We start from the raw sequence: 19,587 nt of genomic DNA, 5'->3' as shown, positions 1-19,587 counted from the left end.
ATTAGAATCGTTCTCCAGCAAGCAATACCGTACTATTTCAAAACCGGGTTCTCTGAGAAAGGTAATATCGCGTCGCCAAATCCATTGTTGCGTGTTGCTTTGTAAAATCTCGATCTTACCTGTGAATGTCTCACTGGACAGATTTCAAACAACTGCGATTAAACACAGTTTACATACCCGCTTTCTTTTACTAAGCCGTAGGCTACGAAGGCAGAATTGTCCGTTCGACGGATTTACTCCAGCTTCGTCTTCTTCTCTTGCTCTCTGAGTAGGCTCGAGATTCGAAATGGTAAAAATCAGATGGCCTCCTGTCCTGGGACTAGTTATACTTCTCTCGATGGCTAGATACTAACCACTGCTTCGCTGTCACACCAACTGCCACCGATATACAGTATTGGTAATCTCATTTCCCGCATGAATATGAAATTTCGGCCAGCAGACCGCAGCAGAAATCGGCACCTTCCTGAGTCATCTTCATCCAATATACCCCAAATGGCGTCAACTCCCACGAGGACTGTGACCAAGACGCTGACCGAACAAGGGGTCAACAATAACGACCTCCTGATTCGGAGCTGCTTGCGACTCACAGCTTCGCTAGATGTTGATCAAGCCTCGCGCCCCGACCTATCCCGTACATTAGAACAAGGTGGAAATGCGGACAAGCTTCTGCCCCACCACGTGCCGTTAGACGCCGCCATTTCGAACTTGCTCGGCGTCAGCACCACGTTCGCGGTTAGTCTAGCAAGCCCCAAAGCCATTGGACAACACCATCAATTGGGCGAGGCTTTTGCGGAAGTTTCTAGAGCATTCGCCAGATGCCAGGCATCAGGAACTAGACACCAACCCCCAGCGCATCGACTGTCAGCGCGGGGCGCTCAGGCAACGACGATAGGACGAGCTAGTCCGGAGGTATAACGTTATTGTTATACTACCTCCCTGTGGATGTTGTAGGTGAGCCCATTCGGCATCGCTCCATCTTCATGTGCTATGCGGCTAGCAGGGGCCCGGTTGCTGTGATAAACTTGGGCGCCCAAGATACTAGTCATCTGCCTTATGGGCTCTAGTGTCCCCGGCGGTTCTGATAATCAATTGCAAAAAGGTTTGTCATGCCACTTACGAAGTAGTCTATTGCATGAATTCCCTGAAGCAGATCGACTCATGGGCGGGCGTTTGCTGAAGGATTATATCTCAATGGCGGCGTCAGTCTGCGATGTGGTGTCCCATACGTGGATTGTATCACCACACGTCCATGAGTTTTGCCAGCATCAGATGAAATCACCCATTCGCATTATTCCCTGCATCAGCTGCATCCCGGAGATATTCCCTGGGTGCCATGGCTGTAACATTCGTAATTTCAGACAGAGCATGGGACCGCGCACCAGAATACTACCTCACGTCGACGGCACATCGCACCTCGCGCACCCGCTTTGAAGCCCGAGAACTCGCGGAGTCAGCAATCAATGAATCGGCTGGGTGGGACGGGTTGTACGTCGGGGAACAAAGTATATGCAAAGGGCCGGTGTCTATAACACGGAAGAAATTTTAGCACTGATAGACCCTTGATTACTCCGTCTGGTCCGCAAACAGAGATCCGTGATCTCTTGCCTTCTCCGCACTCTGCATAGCGCAACGGGCATCGTATTGATTCACACCCTTCTCGCGAGTAATCGAAGCAGGCCACTCGACGGAAGTGTAGGGGTGTCCGAGCCATTGAGGCCGTCATCGGGCTATATCTTTATGTATCAGCGTGGGGAAGGATTTGCGCATCGACCGTCCAGATAGTGTCTGTACTGTGTGCAAGATCCGAGGCCAGCAACAGCTCTTTTATCATTATGCGGCGGTTGGTGGTAGAAACAACCATAATGGCTCCCCCACACAGTGGAACAACACACGGTCGGATGGGCTGCTCTTCTGTCAAACGAAGGGCGCACAATTGACAAGTTCATGTCGACCGCAACGCCGCCAATCCCTGCCTCGCATGCCCCGGCTCCGGCTGAGGCTTGCTCCACCAACCCAGACTCATGACTCTGCTCCCACTGGCTCCAGCGCTACGCCGCACCGCTTGTGGGAGCCACAAAGCCGTGGAGATGGGGCTTTCTGGTGGTCGTTACGGAGAGACCCTGCTGGGGATCGCGTGGGTAGGCAGATGAACAAAACTGGCAACGGTCCGCCTTGCCTCGAGCCACATTTCTCCTGTTATTGCAATCTCAACTGCTGTTTTCTTCATCAAGTCAACAGTGAAATATTGTTTTCAATCTCACGACTCACAATTGGCCTTGTTTCTGACCATTAGTGTCCAAGGTCGGAGTTTTCTCTCATTGGGATCGGATCCGAAGGTGGGACGACATCTGGGGTCGATTCGTCGTCTTCAGACCCTGCCGCGCGCCCTTTCCAAGTCATTCTGTGGCTTCTGGTTGGATGAAGTGACCACGCCTTTCCGCTTGCTCAAGACAATAGCACGGCGCGCCCTTTCACATAAACTACCAAGATGACCGTCATTGATGAGCTGGACGAGTATGTCAACTGGGACAACGCTGGCCTAGGTGGTGCTGACAGCGTCTATCCACCTGTGCCCAACATGTCGTCCACAGGGAACCCTGCCGAGGATGACATTGGTCTTGTACTCGAGAATGTCAATGAAGACGATTTCAGCTTCTGTGCCCTTCAGCACTTTGAACACAACAACTTTGCTCAGATCCCTGGAGTGGAGTCCCTCATCACCGAGTCATTGCTTTGGGAGACACCAGACAACCCCTGTGCCCACTGCGTCTTGGGCGGATACTCTTGCAAAAAAATCAGAGAGGGTCTTCACAAGGGCTACTGCACCAGCTGCGTTGCCCTTGGACTTGAATGCAGCTTTGGGGGAGTTGTCCCAGATAGTTTGAACCCGGAGTCCACCAGGCTCTCCTGGTCATCCACCGATATGCCCGTCAACACCATTCCCCAGGAAGACCTCCTCAACCTCCAGCCGGTGAAGGCCCAAGGCACCCCATCCTTCTTGGACATGATGAATCCGCAGACAGCGGGTTCAGCTGATGATGGTGTTGCTGGTGCCAAGTCTGGAACACCACCCAAGATTGGTGCCAGGTTCTCTCGAGAGTCAGTCCGGATTCTGAAAAACTGGCTGTCAACTCACAACAGACACCCTTATCCTAGTGATGAGGAAAAAGAGATGCTTCAGCGCCAGACCGGCCTTAACAAGACCCAGATCACCAATTGGTTGGCAAATGCCCGGCGCCGCGGTAAAGCTCAGCCTCCTAGGTCAACCTCACCTCACGTTGGCAATCTGTCTGCCTCGATCGATATCCCACGCAGACGAGGAACACCTGCTCTCGAAGCCATGAACCCGCTGCAGCGTTGGGAGCACTCTCCTCCTGAACACGAACCGGCTTCCGTCACCGCCATTGCTAGGGCCGTTACTGCATCGTCGTCATCTGGAGTCTCTTCCGGTCTCAACAGTCCTTATAGCTTCAACTACACAGATGACGGTTCAAGCAGGTCTCTCTGCAACCAGTCTTCTGCCAGCAGTGTGGGAACATCCCACTCCAGTGGTGGCTCTCTTCAATCCGCATTCTCTCATGGTTCGCAAAAGTCATGGGGTTCCTTCGGCTCAGCTGCCTTTAGCGCCAAGGGAAGGCGGCGAAGGAGGCGAAGGGCCGCGCCCGGCAAGGAGGGAGGCTCAACTAGCCTCTCTATTCCGCTCAAGACTTTCCAGTGTACTTTCTGTACGGAAACCTTCCGAACCAAGCACGACTGGCAGCGCCACGAGAAGTCCCTCCACCTGTCGCTGGAGAGATGGGTGTGTGCGCCAGATGGCCCTCGGGCTGTCAACCCAGAAAACGGGAAGCTGTGCTGCGTATTCTGTGGCGAGGTGAACCCAGACGATGCCCACGTAGAGGGCCATAACCACTCGGCGTGTCAAGAACGATCTCTAGAAGAGAGGACGTTCTATCGAAAAGATCACTTGAACCAGCATCTTAGGTTGGTTCACAACGTCAAATTCATGGAGTGGGCAATGAAGCTTTGGAGAGTGGCTACCCCCGAGATTCGGTCGAGATGTGGTTTCTGCGGCATTGTGATGGATACTTGGACTATTCGAGTTGACCATCTTGCTGAGCATTTCAAGACTGGTTACTCCATGGCGGACTGGAAGGGTGACTGGGGTTTTGAAGTACCTGTGCTGGACATGGTCGAGAATTCGATCCCTCCCTGTATGAGACCATTACAGTATCCCGTAGATCAGCTCAAGGCGTCTAACTTTTGAAATATAGATTTGATTCATCATGAGAGAAAGTCTCCTCTGCCGTACAATGCTGGCTCGTCCCCGCCCGAATCGCCCAGGAATGCCTATGAGTTGATCAAATTGGAGCTGGCCTACTTTGGCAGCAACTTTTGGGATCAACACGGCCGGGCGCCAAGCGACGAAGACATGCTGCTGGAAGGATGTCGTATCATTTTCGCCTCCGAATTGCTATCTCTACAAGGAATCGCGACGCAGGTCTCGTGGCTTCGTGACATTATCATGAGCCACGACATGATTGTCAAAACAGCTAGGTTTGGTCCTCTCCGTGGCGCCGCTGAAAACAGGCTTCAATCCCTCAAGATTAACGGCAAGGACAATCTTTTCGAGGAGTGCCCCATGGAAAGGCAGCTGCATGAATACGTCAAGGCCAAGCAACTGCTAGGCCTAACAACCATGGATGACGAGCTTCAGGAGGAAGCACGTAAGATCGTGGGACGAGTCGAAGAAGTGTGCACTCACCCTTCAGAGGCGGTTGCTAACTGGCTGTTGCGACTGATCACTTCATCGACGAGGTGGCTAGCAGCTTTCCGCCGGCGTGCGCATCTACCTCGAAGCGAAGACGTCCAACATCATTCGATCCGGTCGACAGATCCAAACTCGATCGACTCCACAATCCACAACTACTCCAGGCTGGAGTCTGAGCTGGTTGCATTCCTCAAGGAGCAACGAGCCATTGGCAGAGAGCCCACAGACGAAGAGCTGCAGCGAAAGGCTCGTATCACCATTTACGAGTTCGACGACGGCTGGAACCAGACTGCGGCAGACAACCATGAATGGCTCGCGGCTTTTAGGCAACGCAATGCTCCTGACAAATCGGCTCTTTCAGGCTCCTCCAAGGGTACCTCACCCATTACCAGCAAATTAGCTGATAAAACGTCCATTTCTCTCTCTACTGCTGCGCCAAACCCCTTTTCAGAGTTCGAGGCCAGGCTCGATGAGAACGGTAACCACTTGAGGTCGTTCCAGTACTTCCTCAACGATGCCAACTGCTACCGAAGGCTGGAGAAGGAACTCAAGCGATGGGTTACCTCTACCATGTCAAAGAACAATCCAAATCGCCATGTCCCAACAGATGAAGAGTTGCAGTATCAAGCTCGATGGATCCTGTATGATGAGTAAGTTCTGATGCGCACCCATTCTAGATGAATCACACTGATGGTTTCGCGTTTCTTAGTGACGATCCCTGGAACTACACCGCCGCCGATAACGCAGAATGGCTTCACAGGTTCAAAAGAGACATTGGAATCATCAATGACTCTGGCCCAGGTCTCCCACCAGGCTATGCGTGGGCGTTGGAGCAAGGCGGCACGGGCTTTGCACCACCATATGCTATTCGCAAGGACCACGACATGGTCAATAATGATGTCGAAGTAGCGATGCGAACCGGCGCCAAGCCGTTCACGGCGGGACACTCGGCAGTCAACAGTTACTTGGAAGAGTTGACATCATCCCCCAATCAGAAACCAGCCGTCATTTTCTGCTCTCGTGAGCTGGAATGGGGCTTGCAGCAATATGCAAAGGCATACTTTATGGACAAGGGAGTGTTGCCTTCAGATACTGGACTGAAAGCCAAGGCACGGGAGATCCTCAAGGCCACCCACACTGCCGCTGATGACCCCATCCTTTTGGAGAAGTTCAAGGCGTGGCTGCACACGAAGCTGCCCGTGTTGGCTTCTGGAGAGCCCATCCAACAGGAGCCCGAGGGTGTGAACAACTTTCCATCCGCTGTGCCGACCAACATGGACATTAATCTCTCGGATGCAGAGCTTGGCGATATGCTCAAAGATATGGATTTCGACTTTGGACTGGGGTCCATGGAAGGAATTGAGCACGACGGGGGAGTGAGTTTGTAGAGGGCGTGACCAAGAGAGTTTGAGCCTCGATATACGAAGACGGCGAGAGATTGACACTGTTTCCTTGATCTTTTTTCCTTCATTTTCATTGTCTTGTTTCCCCATATACCAACATTGCATAAATGCATACATGAAAGATGAGCATTGATAGTCGCATTTTGCATAACGGAAAGGATGTTTTGGGTATGTTTTTTTGGGAACAATAAAGATCAATCTCAACTTGACGCATAACGGAATTATGCATTATATAGCATGCATAGCAAAAGGTGGTAGAGAGGCAAATAGCAAATTGACAAACGATTGAAATTGTAGTCTCCTTGCAAGAATCGTGAGTTGTGAAAAATTGAAGAAGCGGAAATCAAGATGCCCTTGCCGATGATAGTTCACGTGCTAAAGACTACGAGGCAGGTGCGATTATGTGGTGATAGCACAATACAAGTCCACGAGTATCTTCAATTTAAGGCAACAGGGAGGATACCACCTGACATTACTAATCTACTACTATACCTGAGATTATGTTTGTGATAATATAGGTTTATAGCTTTGATATTAACCACATCAATGCCATATGAACCAAGCGACACTCATTGTAGTGCTAACGAGACTGTTATTTGACCACCTCAGCTTCATGCAGGTAAGCAGCAGGATGATAAGCTATGAATGTCCAATGTTACAGCGCCTATGGCACCAAAGCGCAGCGACATAGCGAACTGCAATTGGATGGATGCTATTCCCCGCTGAAGGATCCTCGTGTTTCTCAAATGACATCTTCCTGCCTAAATCTGCCTACCGCCTCAGGTTCTTTTTTACCTTTGCGTTTTGATCTACCTTCGACCGTTGACGTTTTCTCTTCTCTATACTGTCTATTTTTCCTCACTGGATTGTCCAAGTGTACAGAACAGCGCTGGTGTTCCAAATATCTTCAAACATAGAGCCCCGTCAGAAATGGGGCCTCACAGGGGCGTTAGTCTTACCCAGGTCTACCCTTCGCCCGGCGCCGACGCCGAGACAGACATCGATATTATTGCAATCCATGGACTAGACACGAAGTCTCTGGACACGTGGGTTTGGAAGTCAAAACTCCCCTATGGGGATGTCAACTGGCTGGCATCCCCGCAGGTGCTTCCAGCAAGAGTAGGACGTGCCCGGATCTTCACGTGTGACTGGCCATCCGACCTCTTTGAACAGCCGGATCTGATACAGAAAACAACCGAAGAGTTTGCTCGCCTCTTGCTCGCGGGTATCAATCAACGTCCTTTGCCAAAGACTAGTCACTCAAAGAGGAAAGATCCTCCGATTGTCTTTGTTGCGTCATGTCTCGGGGGCATCATTTTGATGAACGCCCTCTTGATCGCTGACCATACTCTAAGTGAATATACTGCCATTAGGCGATCGACCCGCGGCATTGTCTTCCTGGCCACGCCCTTCCGGGGTACTTCGTTCCAGGATGTAGCAAACTGGGCAGAGCCTGGTCTGAGGACCTGGGCTTTAATTCGAGGCCAAAAAGTGAGCAACCTTCTCGACTCTGTCAAGGGATCGACTTCCCATCTCGAGCAACTTGTGCGCAGCTTCACTCAGCTGTGTCAAGACAAAGATTATCCTTGCCAAGTGACTACCTTCTACGAAACGGGCATGACAAGCCTGCACCGTAAATTCCCTCTGAGTTGGTTGATTCCATCTCCTCTGGTGAACCAGTTTTGCCAGCCAAAGCCGGTAAGTTGTACATAATCCTCGCCGTTCGGTCTTTTTATACTGTTTTGAGGGCAAATGGATGGTGAATTAACGGCCGTTAGCTCGTTGATAGCTCTTCGGCAACTCTGGATATTGTCCCACACCCGCTGCCACTCGATCGAAGTCATCTAATGATGAACAAGTTTGAGGATCCTGAAGATCCAGATTACAGATGTGTTGCAGCGAAAATTGAAGAAATTCTCCAAAATATTCGTACAAATTCCTTGCTCGATGACGCTGACGCTTGGATACGGAACAAGCATTATACTGCAGACAAGCTCAAGATTGAACGTCTCTCGGGTGACTTGTTGTCAATGGATCAGTGCTACATCAATCTTGTCGTTGTGGAACAGCGCGACCAAGATGTAAGTCGCTCAAAGAGGGGCTACGGAACAACCTCCCCATTTTCGCTCTTCAATCGACAAAAGGTTGAGACACCAGAAGAAGCGATCCAGGTTGAATTGGAAGCAATCTTTAATCAACGCAGAGGACGCGATGGTAATCTAATACAACCAAGAAGAATCCTCATTCGAGGACGCGCAGGAGTTGGCAAGACTACCTTGTGCAAGAAGATTATCCATGAATTTACCAGAGGCACCTGGGGCGAATGGAACAACTTGTTTGACCGCGTCCTTTGGGTACCTCTACGAAACCTAAAGCTGAAAGAAAGACGTGAAATAGCTGGATACAACTTTGAACAGCTCTTTGCTCATGAATATTTCTTTCCGTCGTCTGAGAAATTGGAGTTTGCTAGGCAATTGTTCTTGGCCTACGAATTAGAGTTGGAGACGAACAGTAGCAGGACTTTATTTCTCCTTGATGGATTAGATGAAGTATCCCAAGACCTTGGCGAAGGAAGTATGTCTGACTTCCTTAACGAGCTTTTAAAACAGCCAAACATCATAGTCACTTCTCGGCCATCCAGCAAAATGCTACCTGGCATGGATCTCGAATTAGAAACGATCGGATTCTACCCAGATCAAGTGAAGGACTACATCGAAAAAGTCTTTACTAATCCAAAAACGGTCGAGATTGATATGGAAACAGTCAACAAAGTTCGGACCTTTCTTCAAAACCATTGGCTGATTCAGGGCCTTGTGCGTATCCCCATTCAATTGGATGCGCTTTGCTATTCCTGGAAGGATATTCGCAGCGATATGCCGACGACCATGTCTGCCCTTTACCAAACTATAGAACTTAGCCTGTGGAAGAAGGACATTTTGCGACTAAAGAAAACACATGGCGAGAATCCAGTAACAGCGGGCCATATCCAAGCTGCCAGTCGCCGAAAGATCGAAGAATTCGTCAAAGATGAGATACTTTTCCTTGAGAGCCTTGCGTTTACTGGACTACATGATGATGTAATAGAGTTTGAACAGAATCATTTGAACTGTATATCTGACTCCATCCGGAATTTCTTGCCAGACAAGACCATTCCATGTCTTTCCTTTCTGCGAAGCTCAAACCCTTCTTCAGAAGACTGCAACCGAAGCTATCACTTTATACACCTCACTTTTCAGGAGTACTTCGCAGCGCGGTATTTTGTACGGCAATGGGTTGCTGGAGCAACGCTCAATTGTATAGAACTCAGCAATGGGAAGATTGACAAGTCTGAACCTGTCAAGTTCTTTCAGAAGCACAAATACACAGCACGCTACGACATCCTGTGGCGATTTGTTGCCGGATTACTTGACTCCAGAAGGCAAGAAGACAACGGGGAAATCGAGCAGTTTTTTCAGAAAATCGAGGAGGAACCACTCGATTTTTTAGGTCCTACGCATCAACGGCTAGTCATGCATTGCTTGAGCGAAGTACTGAGTAACTTTCCAATTCGATTCGGCCTGGAACAGCACCTGGCCAAGTGGCTAGTGTTTGAAGGCGAATTCACAAAAAGTGAGATTCTTCACCTAGCAAGTGAGATAGAGTTTCCTGAGCAGTCATTGAGCACCGCCTTTCGCCAAGGGTCTCATGATGTGAAGGCAAGAATTCTACAGTCGCTAAAGAAACGGCCCACGTTTCCGGCGAGCATTATTGAAGAGGTAGTCTCCTGGCTAGAACACGACAAATGTTTTCCCCAAGCTTCCACCATCAAAGCCTTGAAGCAGTTGTCCTTGCCTGTCGAGATCCTTAGCTCTGTAGCAGCACGTCTAAAGGATAAGACGGGATTTATCCGAAAGGCTGCTGCTGTAGTCTTGGGCCAGCAAGCGGACTTGCCTAACAAAATCCTGGAGGATTTAGTAGCTCAGCTTAAGGATAAGGACGAGGCTGTCCGATTGGCTGTTATCAAAGCCTTAGGTCGGCAAAGCTTGCCTAACGAGATCCTGATGGATATGGCAACGCAGCTTGAGGATGAGGGCTGGTCTATCCGACGGGCTACCGCTACAGCCTTGAGTCGGCAAACCTTGCCTGACGAGATTCTGAAGAACATAACCGTGGGACTTAAGGATGAGGATGAGGCTACCCGATTAGCTATTGTTGAAGCCTTAAGTCGGCAAAGCTTTCCTAACGAGATCATGATCGGGGGGCTTGAGGATAAGGACTGGTCTACCCGACGGATTGCTATTGAATTCTTAGGCCGGGAAGCGAACTTACCTAACGAGACCCAGGAGGACATAGTTGCACGGCTTGAAGATAAGGACAGGTTCATCCAATGGGCTGCCATTGGAGCCTTAGGTCGACAAACCTTACCTAACAAGATCCTGAAAGATATAATCGCGGGACTTAAGGATCAGGAATGGTTTATCCGACTGGCTATTCTTGAAGCCTTAAGCGGGCAAGCGAACTTACCCCACGAATTAAAAGCTGTAGCAGCATGGCTTAAAGACGAGAATAAATACGTCCGAGGGGCTGCTATCCAGTCCTTATGCCGGCAAGCACCTTCACCCAAGGAGATCTTCAACGCTGTAGTAGCGCGGCTTAAGGACGAGGAAAGATCTATCCGAAATGCTACTATCGGGTCTTTAGGCCAGCAAGCAGCCTTATCTAATGAAGTTCTTAAAGCCACAGTAGTCCAGCTTGAAGACGAGAGTGCAATCGTCCGAGAGGCTGCTGTCCGGTCCTTGGGCCAGCAAGCAGCCTTGCCTAGCGAAATTATGAAGGCTATAGCTGCACGGCTTGAAGACGATGATGGAGACGTCCGAGAGGCCACTGTCCAGTTCTTAAACCAGCAAACAACTTTACCTGACGAAATCTTGATTGCTATAGCGGCGCGGCTTAAGGACGAGGTTAAGTCAGTCCGACAGACCGCTGTGTTTGCAATACGAAGGCATAGGGAATTCTATTGCACTCACCTCGCGGCCTCTGATGCTGCCTCTCTTTATGATGTTTTGTTCTTGCTTAGCTTTCAAGAACAATTGAGTTGGTACGTTGACGATGATTACACCTATATCAACTTCCCGGAAGGCATTATGAAAAGTCCTCGTCATGAACACCATGGTCTCTCGGGGTTTACTAGAAGCATGCCGAGACGATGATAAAAATTTAAAATAAAACAAAGCTCAAATAGCAAATTTGGCAAGATAGTTAAAGACATTATATCTTCGCATTATATCAGCCACTATAACTCGGAGTGCTAAACGAGCATAAGATTGGTGTATCTACAGTGCTACCGTGATAAACCTTGATGTTGGTTCTCTACTCGGAAAGAAAGAGAGCGAAAGAATAGCCATCATAATCATCACTATACTAACAAATTATGTGTATAAGTACATGTATGCTTTATAAAGGATACGCAGTGCCATGGACTTCAATATTAGGTACGCATCACTCAGGCGTCTCCATTGTCCAAACAGGTCGTTACATGCTCAGTAACATATAGACAGCTACATACCCAGTAACACGTCCCCATAGAGTTTTTATTACACTCCCGTTTGGCCGAAATTATACATCAGCCCACGTGTGATGGCATCCGCCACATTTGGCAATTGTAATGAAAGTTGTCATGTCAGGCCACCTAAACTATCGTACCAGGTACATGTACTTGCTGCTAGCCATGTAAACGGGCTGTTATTGCTTTTCCTGCGGGGGAAGATGTTGGAGAAATTGCCGATACGAGATAAACTGGCAACAGGTCCAGTCTCTAATGCAAGGTACAGATACAGGTGCTCTTCATTTCGGGCTTGAAGCAGAACAGCGGCCCCGAACTCAGCTGTTCTATTACTATTGAGGTGACATATGATAGCCTTGGAAATCTCTGGTTATTAATGGCTGGGATGTTCCCCCAACTTTACCTCGACTAGTTTACTCCGTACGACCCAGTAATTTACCAGCAGCCCGCCACAGCATCGTCGGGCGCTAGGCCAGTGTCTGAGACATTGAAGCTCATGCAGCTGCAGGCTAATTAGCAGGGATGCGGTGCTGTCATCCCGTCAAAATAAACCCACTACAGTAGCTAAGGCTGATGGAGTCTGGACTTTGGGAAGCTGTACTTGTACTCGTCAATCCATTTCGACAGCTTCTACCGACAACAATGTTAAACCTTCAACCTCCATATCAATTGAATCACGCTTTTGCGCCGTCTTATTGCTTTTTCTAATCCATCGCCTCTGCGCAATCAAGCTCAACTTCCAATATTCTACGCCTCAACCTCCAGGTTCGGCCATTTAATGTTCCACCAGCCCACCTAAAGGCGCTCCGTCGCATCAATAAACAGGCTGCAGACACGTGCCACAAGCCGGGCAACTTGGTGTGCCGCTCCTCCAGCCTTTTCAGAGCCTCGATCCTCCCAGCTGCAATCCCTAGAGAGGCCTCGCCCTCCTTTGCTGCTGTTCTGGGCCTTTTTTTCTCGCAGAAGGTGAGAGAGGACCATTGCAAACCGCCAGAAGCAAAAGAGCAAAGGACAAAGAAAAAAAAGACAGCAACTCGGGGGAACAGTAATCGGTGTCTTTCAAAGGCTTTGTGGTGGCTCATGACGCCAGAGGCATGCATTGGCCTATAAACATATTCTCTCTTTGGACTTTAAACAATGCACGCGATTCAGATGGGACATGTGAAATCCTGATGAATTTCAACCCTTGACGATTTTTTATTTTTCTCTCTCTGTCCTTTTCTCGACTCTCGACTCTCATTTCACAGTATAGAGGATCATCACTCACCCTCATCATGCCAACCTACTTATGTCACGGTTTTCGATGGACGCGCAGGCTCATCCGCATTTGGGTCATCATGGAGGATCTGGATGATGCCGCGCCAGATTGGATCACGGGTCGCACCACCTCGGCGGTCATCCTCGAACGCTTCGCCACCAAATTCAACTACTTACCTCAACGCCCGCCCTCACAGCAGCAGCCTGAGCAGAATTCGGAGCACCAGCAAGAAGAGGCACAGCAAGAGGAGAAGAAGATTGCTCATCAAGACGACGATTTGACTGTGCCTCCATCACGTGTTCCCGACGCTGAAGACAGTGTCTTGGTCAACCAATCATCTCCAGTGAAGCTGCTGGAGGAGTACGACCCGGAGGAAACATTCATCTCGGCGCGACCATTCGCCTATGTCGCAGACCACGTCATTCGCATAGATCTGAGCGCCAACGTATTAGAGGAAATCGCCAAATACGAGGCTCTCGTCAAGGAGATGGATGAGGGCAACTGGTTCGAAAGGCTCCGCGACGAGCTGCAAATGGGGATGGCAAAGGCGCCGCCTATTGAGTGGTACGTCGTCGTCAATGGAGACGAGGAGCGCGGTGTGCCCCAGGACGATGATGAGGATAGCTTCGACAGCGAAATGAGAGAAGTTGAGGAATTGAATTTGGGCGAGGAGGGGAGCGAAGCAAAGCGTGAGCAGCAGACAGCCGGTTCCTCACAACAGCGGAGTACGAACAGCCGGCCCGTTGACCAGCAGCACTCCCTACGGCACAAGATCTCGAGGGCAGGCTTGCGACGTTTGTTTAGCAAAAAGGAGGCTTCTGAGTAATCGGAATGTTATATCAAGCATATCATAATTATTAATGGAATTGAGCGGGAGTATCAAGGCGCGACATGGGAGGGTGCTTGGGAGAATGCTTAGGGGGTTCGATGGACACTATGTGTACGATATCGCGCAGGCGGGCTGGCGCGTGTAATTTAGCACAAAGGTATAGCAATGGAACTCCATAGCTGATATCATATTGATTAATATTGATTTAATACAATGCGATTGATGCAGTTACGGTGCATCATGTTGTGAGAGCTTACAAGCTATGAGTGAAACCCAAGGCGCATATTCATAAGGTGCGGCAGCGCATTAGCATTTAAGGACTGATGTACAAGAATGCGACGCAAGGTATAAGAGATCCGTATCAAAACAAACTCGAGAAAGCCAAAACAAAAAAAAAAAGAAAGAAAGAAAGAAAGAAAGAAACATATAGTAGCATTATACAGTCTTCTTGAACAAAAAAGTAGATGTTTTACTCAAGATCGTGTAAGTCGCCCAGGTCAGCATATGACGTCGTCCCCTGTCACGTGTAGCTAGCTAGGGATAGGAGATGCAGCTATCGCGCATGCTGGACAGGGGACGGGAACAATTTTATAGAAGAGCTGCTTTGCTATCCTTCTTAATCTCCCTCCCCCAGCACCCCCCGGGCCGCCCATTCATTCCCGCTCTGGGAGAGAATACGGAGCACTGAGAGGGAGAGGCGAGTCTGTGCTTGTTCCGGAGAACGAATCGCAAATCGCATGGCGACCATCCTCGACCGCCAATTACGCCGCCGCGCAAACCAGTATAAGCCGTCCCTTGTCGTCCAACTTGCCTGCCAATGCAATGGCCTACCACATCCCCCGCGATGAGTCCCCGTCGTTTGCCCAGACGGGGGAGGAATTCCACCTGGACAGCGACGTATACGATGAAGACGAAGACGACGATTTGCGGTCCCAGGTCGGCGGCAGCAGCTCGGAGACGTATGAGATGGTGAGCGGCGGGAAGAGGCGACAGGACCAATACAAGATTGGAGGAGGACACAGCAGCGAGCGGCTCATGGAGGGTGATTATGTCGACGCCGGACCTTCGACGGCGGGAGGCGGAGGCAGAGGCCGTGGCCTGAGCGTCAGCTCCGTGGAGAGCTTCCAGCTGTACACGCCGGACGAGGACAAGGCCGTGAGGCGCAAGTTTGACCGCAAGCTGGTGCTCTTCGTGGCGCTGCTGTATATGCTGAGCTTTCTCGACCGATCCAGTGAGTCGCATTGCACTGATACAATGGATCATGTCCTATGGGAAAAGCTGGACTTGACTAACACTGCATCTCCCTAGATATCGGCAACGCGCGCATCGCCGGCATGGACGAAGATTTGCAGTCCAGCCCTCCTCGCGAAGAGTGGTACGAGTGGGCTCTCACGTCCTTTTACATTGCCTACATTGCCTTTGAATGGATGTCCCTCCTGTGGAAGCTCATTCCGGCGCATATATACGTCTCCGTGCTGGTCTTGACCTGGGGACTAACAGCATCGCTACAAGCCATTGCCGTGTCATATCCGATGCTCATCACGCTGCGTGTTCTACTTGGTATAGGAGAGGCGGGCTTCACAGGTGTGCCTTTTTATCTGAGCTTCTTTTACAAGAGGCACGAATTGGCCTTTCGCACTGCTATTTTCATCTCAGCCGCTCCCCTTGCGACAAGCTTCGCATCAACTCTGGCGTGGATCATCGTCAAGGTTGGCCAGCTCAGTCCCATTGCGCCCTGGCGCCTCCTCTTCCTCATCGAAGGCTTCCCCTCGGTCATCGTCTCCGTCATCGCCTGGAGCGTCATCCCCGACTCCCCCCAGACGGCTCACTACCTCACCAAGCGGGAGAAGAAAGTCGCCCGCCTCCGTCTCCGTCGCGAAACCTCCTCGCCCTCAAAGACCAACAAGAAATCCCCTCTCAAAGCTCGTGAGATCCTCTCTGTTCTTCGTGACCCCATTGCATGGATCACCCCCGCCGTGTTCTTCCTCACCAACATGGCCTACTCCTCTCTCCCCGTCTTCCTCCCGAAAATCCTCACCGAGATGGGCCACGACAGCCTTACCGCCCAAGCTCTAAGCGCACCCCCTTACCTCCTCGCCTTCTTCATCGTCCTCTTCACAGCTCACATGTCCGATCGCCTCACCGCCCGCACCGCCCCCATCGTCTTCCACGCTCTCTCCTCAGCATTCGGCTACGCCATCCTCGCCCTCTCCCACCCCCTTCACGTCCCGCCCTTCGTCCGCTACCTCGCAGTCTACCCCGCCGCTATCGGCTTCTTCAACGTCGTCACCCTCGTCATCGCCTGGAACATCAACAACCAGGCCAGCCAGAGCCGTCAGGGCGGCGGCTTCGCACTCATGCAGCTCATCGGCCAATGCGGGCCCCTCATCGGCACGCGCCTCTATCCTGACCGTGAGGCGCCGTACTACACGCGCGGCATGTGGACCTGCGCATTGGCCATGCTTTCCGTGGCTTTCTTGGCTGTCATTTTGCGTTTCTACTTGAAGCGACAGAACCATAAAATGGACAAGGCTGAAAAGGAGAGGCAAGCAGACAGCACTACCGTCGAGGAGGAGGGCTTGGTTGTTCCCGGGAAGAAGAGGAGACACGCAGACAAGTTCCGATACATGTTGTGAAAGGCGATGAGGCAATCACTAATTCATCTAGGATATTTAGACTTTGGAGTTGGAGGATATTGGATAATTTTTGCATTTCTGTTTTGGATAAAATAATGTAGACAGCCAGCCTATACACTCATCGAATGGATCTAATACCTATTCCACCTATAGGACAGCCCGAAATTCCATATGCATGTCCAAGCTATTGTATCGCTCAAGCATCACTCAAGAGCGAGAAAACCCACCGAAATTCATCCACTTGGGCGCCTCAAACATCTTGACACCATCCATCCACCAATCTTCACTCGCACAAACCCTGCCCTCAGACGAAAATATGCCAGAGTTCCTGTCAGACTTTTCTTTGCACGGAGATGATTCTGAGTTCGTCCCGCGGTGGCGCATCCTCCACGTTTCAAACATCCGCCGATCTTGTCGAGCCGGACATATCCACTTCAGTCGGGCCTGGCTGAGCTTTTGACTTCCTTGATGGTACACGCTGCTGGCCCACTTCCGTAAGCCGAGCTTTGGGTGCTTGGAAAGGGGGTTGGCCAGGCTATGGAGAGAGAAGACGGATGCTTTGCGTTTGATCTTTTTGTGAATATGCTCTTGGTCTGCCGGTGTGCTTGGCGAACGTACGGTAGAAGCAGAGCTCTCCAATCTAGCGTTTGCTTCATTTGCACCATCGTATTGACCATCGATGGTATCCATGCTCTCCCAGGTTAATCCTCTTGCTTTCTTCGACGGGCTACAAGTGACCATCGCAAGATGTTCTCCGGATGGACTTGGGTGCTGCGAGGCAGAGTCGGTAGGAAGCACTTCTGTGCTTTCCACGAGCTCGTACTGATTATATGGAGTTACCCTCGGTCGAGGTTGGCCCTGACGCTCCATGATGGCTGTAACAGCTTCCATCACCTCGAGGGGGTTAGTGCTCATGGTCCTGTCATAATACTCGTCTGAAGATAGAGTAGAGCGGAGGTTCGAAAGTCGGTCATTTGCCTTGCTGAAGCGAGACAAATCGGTGTGGCTAAGCTTGTTTGGACGATACATTGACTCTGGCGACTGGATCCGCGTAGATGCTTTACCTTGAGAGGGATAAGAGGAAGATGTTTTCCGAAGGTGGCGGCTCATTTCCGACATTGAAAGAACCGGGCCCGACAAGTCATACTTGGGGACGTTCATCATCTCGTGGTCATTATCGTTAATCTGCAATAGCGCTGGAGGTGGCATAGTCGTAATGCTGCTGCTAAAAGAAGAGTCGCGGGTATCTCCATCTAGATTTCCACTCCTGGGGCGAAGTGGAAGCTGTCTGAAATCTTTCCACTATCGGCTGTGTAGATTGCTTCCCCTTCCTGAGCCGGACATCTTGGAGATTTCTTGCCAAAGCGGCTGAGATCCAACACCCCAAGCGCTCGACGACCTAGCAATAGGCTCAAGGATCTCTGCTTCTTCATTGTGAATAGGTACCAGGCTCGACGCCTTGCGAAGCTTCACTTCTTCATCACGGTCTGATTCTGTTGTCTCGCCTGACTTTGGCGTTTCAAAAGAAGCTGAGCGTGACTGGGCTGGAGTCTTTGGGAGGTTAGTTCCAAATAGTCTCGAGTGTCTGCGTGCAAGAGGTTTGCCAGGAGAGACGCTGTCAGACTGAGCAGGGCGACGAGAAGGAAGCATAAAGTGTTGACGCATGGCGTTGATGGTTCCCGAACGTGTTAGTGGTAATATGAGTGCGAAATAATATGTGGATGGATAAAAGTCATATCATACGAGGTATTGAAATGCCTGATGAATAGGAGGAGAAAATATTTGATGCACTGGCTCTCCGAGTATCTATTTTGATACTTCTGGTGGCTTGTACCTTGTTCTATGGAAAGTGTGAGGCAGGCAGGAACTTCTTTCTTTGTTTGATCGGATTGTAGGTTAATCATGTGTCTGGTGAAGGGGCAACCAAGACAGCCAATCCAGGGTTTGGAGCAACAGAAAGCAGCTGCGTATATAAACTGGATTAAAGTCCCCCGCTTTCAACCAACGATGGGTTCAATTCTACAACTGGCTTCATGGTCTAGTGGTATGATTCCTGCTTCGGGAAAACACCTGAAGTCCCCGATTCTTCAGAATCGCCTTTGCAGGAGGCCCCGGGTTCGAATCCCGGTGAAGCCCCATCTTTTTTTCTCTTTTTTCCTCATTTTTGCACTTTTGTTTGCCAACTTCGATTTCATTTAAACAAGCTCAGTAGTCTCTTGGCTAGACTCGCAGAATCGGGCAAGTATGGGCTTGGCTGCAGCTTGTCGCTATCCTGAGCTTCCTCATTTGTATGGCAGCGAGATTGGGCAAGCCGGACACTCGGTCGGGAAACTCTGGAGAACGAAAGCCCCGATCCGAGGAACTTGCACTGCCCAACCAACCCCGCTACCAGCTACAGGCCGCTAAACGACGACGTGATGCGCTGACAAACCGCTGAAACAACCGCCTGGAGACCCGAAGCTAGCGGCGAACTCTGAGTGAATACAGTTGCACCATGGCGCTGGAAGTTCCCTAGCGGGCGATGCGGCTCTTCCAAAGCCACGGAAAGCTCCAGTCGTCACCAGCACCAGCACCAGGCCCCTCCCTCTCTGGACTGGAGGTTATGTTCCCTCTGTCTGCTTGTGTTACAGGTTCCCTCCGCTTTTCCCCATCATCATCTGCCCTCTGGCCCGAGCCAAAGTCTCCAGACCGCAGCCCTTTTGCCTTTTTTGCCTCTCGTCCTTTGTTCCCACGGCCGACTCTATTGGCTCCGCCTCTCCGAAACAAGAAGCCGTATTGGGCCTCGGCGCATACTTGCTTGCCTTCTTTGTTCAACTGTGTGTGCGTGCGTATCTGTTCAGGAACATCTTTCCACCGACTTGATTATCTTCTCCCCTGTACCTCATATAACCCTCCCACTTTCCTCTCTCCTCGAGGCCTCGAACTCTTGACACGGTCCGGGCCTATCCTATCTATCTTGTTGCCTTGCCTGGTTGGCCCGCCGTCTGGCTGTTTGTTGGTCTGAACTTGCACTCATACTTGCTGGCAGCGTCGGAGCATTGCAGCCATTACGACGGACATCCCACGACGAGCGACGGCGATTTCCCTGACACGTACAAGCACGAGAACGAAAGCGAGAGCGAGCGCACAGCCGAATCCCATTGCCGTTCTT

At 50.6% G+C, this 19,587-nt stretch overlaps 6 protein-coding genes and 1 non-coding gene across 7 annotated transcripts; 6 read left to right on the top strand and 1 right to left on the bottom strand.

The window, feature by feature from the left end:
• The first annotated feature begins 9 nt into the window (after positions 1-9).
• M431DRAFT_204922 (hypothetical protein) lies at positions 10-1,182 on the top strand. The gene has a single exon (XM_024913378.1). The coding sequence runs from the start codon at positions 415-417 to the stop codon at positions 913-915; it is 501 nt and encodes a 166-aa protein (XP_024780834.1). The 5' UTR covers positions 10-414; the 3' UTR covers positions 916-1,182.
• A 1,306-nt stretch (positions 1,183-2,488) lies between these two features.
• M431DRAFT_489929 (hypothetical protein) lies at positions 2,489-6,156 on the top strand (the record flags this gene model as incomplete). Its single annotated transcript, XM_024916740.1, has 3 exons — positions 2,489-4,211; positions 4,272-5,418; positions 5,478-6,156. 3 exons carry the CDS (start codon positions 2,489-2,491, stop codon positions 6,154-6,156), a joined length of 3,549 nt encoding a protein of 1,182 aa, XP_024780833.1.
• A 945-nt stretch (positions 6,157-7,101) lies between these two features.
• On the top strand, positions 7,102-11,360 carry M431DRAFT_72541 (hypothetical protein; the record flags this gene model as incomplete). The annotated part of the gene is made up of 2 exons (XM_024922040.1): positions 7,102-7,869; positions 7,950-11,360. The coding sequence occupies 2 exons, from the start codon at positions 7,102-7,104 to the stop codon at positions 11,358-11,360; spliced, it is 4,179 nt and encodes a 1,392-aa protein (XP_024780832.1).
• A 1,627-nt stretch (positions 11,361-12,987) lies between these two features.
• M431DRAFT_64539 (hypothetical protein) lies at positions 12,988-13,566 on the top strand (the record flags this gene model as incomplete). Its single annotated transcript, XM_024921664.1, has 1 exon — positions 12,988-13,566. A coding segment is annotated over one exon (579 nt), but the record flags the coding sequence as incomplete, so codon positions are not given.
• A 1,269-nt stretch (positions 13,567-14,835) lies between these two features.
• M431DRAFT_72656 (hypothetical protein) lies at positions 14,836-16,436 on the top strand (the record flags this gene model as incomplete). The annotated part of the gene is made up of 2 exons (XM_024922052.1): positions 14,836-15,031; positions 15,109-16,436. The coding sequence occupies 2 exons, from the start codon at positions 14,836-14,838 to the stop codon at positions 16,434-16,436; spliced, it is 1,524 nt and encodes a 507-aa protein (XP_024780830.1).
• Positions 16,437-16,643: 207 nt separating this feature from the next.
• Positions 16,644-18,101, bottom strand: M431DRAFT_72640 (hypothetical protein; the record flags this gene model as incomplete). Its single annotated transcript, XM_024922048.1, has 2 exons — positions 16,644-17,731; positions 17,819-18,101. The coding sequence occupies 2 exons, from the start codon at positions 18,099-18,101 to the stop codon at positions 16,644-16,646; spliced, it is 1,371 nt and encodes a 456-aa protein (XP_024780829.1).
• A 362-nt stretch (positions 18,102-18,463) lies between these two features.
• M431DRAFT_t9 lies at positions 18,464-18,572 on the top strand. The gene has a single exon. It is a non-coding gene; the product is annotated as a tRNA-Pro (tRNA).
• Positions 18,573-19,587: the final 1,015 nt, after the last annotated feature.

This window comes from Trichoderma harzianum (assembly GCF_003025095.1).
Source record: "Trichoderma harzianum CBS 226.95 unplaced genomic scaffold M431scaffold_1, whole genome shotgun sequence".
Classification (NCBI taxonomy): Eukaryota; Fungi; Ascomycota; class Sordariomycetes; order Hypocreales; family Hypocreaceae; genus Trichoderma; species Trichoderma harzianum.
Note: the sequence above shows the minus strand (reverse complement) of the source record. Positions and strands in the feature narration are given on the sequence as shown.

Bases quoted from the DNA above. Each gene is read 5' to 3' on its own strand.
- M431DRAFT_204922 (XM_024913378.1), top strand. From the start codon at position 415: ATGAATATGAAATTTCGGCCAGCAGACCGCAGCAGAAATCGGCACCTT.